Consider the following 2,106-nt stretch of genomic DNA (forward strand, 5'->3'; position numbering starts at 1 on the left):
TAGAAAGCCCCCAAACAAATCCAAATCAAAATTTATAAAAATCCACTATGTAATATGCACTGTCCTAGGTGCTGATAAAGATGGGGAGAAGGTATCATGCCTTTTGAGTATACAATATAGGAAAATGAGGTAATAAATTTAATTTATTATAGTGTCTCTTATGACATAAGCACAGGATAGAAGCTGAAAACTTGCTAAATTTAGAATAAATGGACATATACTGAGTCAAATTTATCCTATATAATCAAAGTCTAATATGCTAAGTGTCCGGTCATCTGTTCAACCAAAGCATAATATGCTAATGATATGCTAAGGATGCTCAACTGCTCGCTATTACCTGCACTGACCACCAGGGGGAGCACCGCTCAGCCAGACTGCTGTGGGGAGCGGGCCTAAGCTGGCAGTCGGACATCCCCCAGGGGCTCCTGGACTGAGGGCACAGGCTGGGCTGAGGGATGCCCCCGAGTGCATGAATTTCATGCACCAGGCCTCTAGTAAGTTAATAAAAAAGATAGTAAGATATTAAGAAAACTGATTCAGTTCTAAAATAGTTATTTGATATACAAAGGCCTGGATGTAAAAACAGGAACAAACTAAAATGTTTTTGGCTCTCTTCTTCTCTAAGCCTGGGTGGTATAAGGAGTAAAGGGACAACAACATCTAACAACAGTCAGATAGACCATTTGAAAATAAGTTATGAAACACATACATAACATTTTTAAGGCAACAAGTAGTTACCGTACCAAAGACTACAAAAAACAACTAAATTTCTAAATCCCAGGAATTGTTCCAGTGACAAAGTCCTATTTCTGCATTTCTTAAATTTTACCTTTAAAGAGCTAGAGGAATTATGTCAACAAGAGTTTAAAAACAGAATGAAAATAAAGACTATCTGCACATGAGAAAACTTAATGCAATTTTTAAGAAAGTGAATCTGGTTACATTTTGAAAAATGTAATTACATAAAGAACTAGAACACAATTCCATTTCCAGAGATGTATCTTATAGAAATATTTGCACAAATACAACACATATATGTACAAGACTATTAATTACAGCACTATCTATAATAGAAAAAAGTTAAAAACAATCTAAAAGTCCATCAGTAAGGGACAGGTTAAATAGATTATGGATAGCCGTACAATGAAGTGTTATGCAGCTACTGAAAATGAGCAGCTCTTTTGTTTCTTATATATTAAATTATCCCTAAGTCCTAGTAAGGGGGTGTTGAAAATGACATAGGTCATTTGCAACCAAATGTGGAAAGAAATACATTTACTTCCTTGAACATGTAGAGAATAACCTGAAAGTCCCCTCAAGGAAGTAGAAAACCAGAGAAAGAAATACATTTACTTCCTTGAACATGTACCTGAAAGTCCCCTCAAGGAAGTAGAAAACCAGTGGCTGCCTCCAGGAGGAGAGCTAGGACATAATGTACCTTTAACTCTTTTGGAATTGGGCAAGTATCATCTATTCAAAAGGTACATTTGAAAAGCGTGTGTAAAAAAGCTTACACAAACCCCAGGGTGACTCAAGAAATTACTCAACTTTGCCCAAAGCATAACAAGGCCATCCTGGTGAACCAGAGCTTTTCTTTTTAACATTCTCCCTGGGAAACTGCATTTAAAAGACTAGAAAATCGTTCTTGGTTCTCCAAAACCACCTCCACCCAGTGAGTCAGCAGCGAAAAGGGGTGGGCCTCACTATGGGAGTGTCCGATGGCATGAAGCCCAGGAGCCCAAGAGGCAGCTGCTGGAAGTTTAGGAAACAAATAGGAAAAGGAGGAGTGAATGATACGATAATGGCCAAGAGCAGATACAATTTCCAAAACCTGCCTCTCGGAAGGGCCATTTCCATCAGTCAGCAAGGGCCACGGGGCACAGGGCAGGAGGCACAGCTGGCTTCTGCGTCGACAGGCAGGCAGCCACCGTGGAGTAAAAAGCGGCGTCCACTTGCCGCGGCCAGAGGAACCCTGCCCCGCGCCTGCCCGTCTCCAGCCGGCGGCACTCACGACACTCATCACACGTAGCTGGACCGATCGCTTTATCAGAGCAGCTCCCTCTCGGCCGGCAGGGCCAGGGAGCTCACAGGCAGTGGGATGATTCC

At 41.4% G+C, this 2,106-nt stretch overlaps 1 protein-coding gene and 1 long non-coding RNA gene across 2 annotated transcripts in view; both read right to left on the reverse strand.

Moving 5' to 3' along the window:
- The window catches only part of ANXA7 (annexin A7), a 28,938-nt gene extending 26,864 nt beyond the window's left edge, over nucleotides 1–2,074 (reverse strand). Inside the window, exon 1 of the mRNA XM_015562147.1 lies at nucleotides 1,836–2,074. Coding sequence (XP_015417633.1) covers nucleotides 1,836–2,020 — 185 coding nt within the window. The 5' untranslated portion in view covers nucleotides 2,021–2,074. The remainder of the gene's footprint in view (nucleotides 1–1,835) is intronic.
- LOC107182684 lies at nucleotides 904–1,829 on the reverse strand. Its single transcript, XR_001513398.1, has 2 exons — nucleotides 1,370–1,829; nucleotides 904–1,303 (listed from the first exon to the last, which is right to left on the reverse strand). It is a non-coding gene; the product is annotated as an uncharacterized LOC107182684 (long non-coding RNA).
- Nucleotides 2,075–2,106: the final 32 nt, after the last annotated feature.

Source organism: Myotis davidii, unplaced genomic scaffold (genome assembly GCF_000327345.1).
Source record: "Myotis davidii unplaced genomic scaffold, ASM32734v1 scaffold134, whole genome shotgun sequence".
Taxonomy (NCBI): Eukaryota; Metazoa; Chordata; class Mammalia; order Chiroptera; family Vespertilionidae; genus Myotis; species Myotis davidii.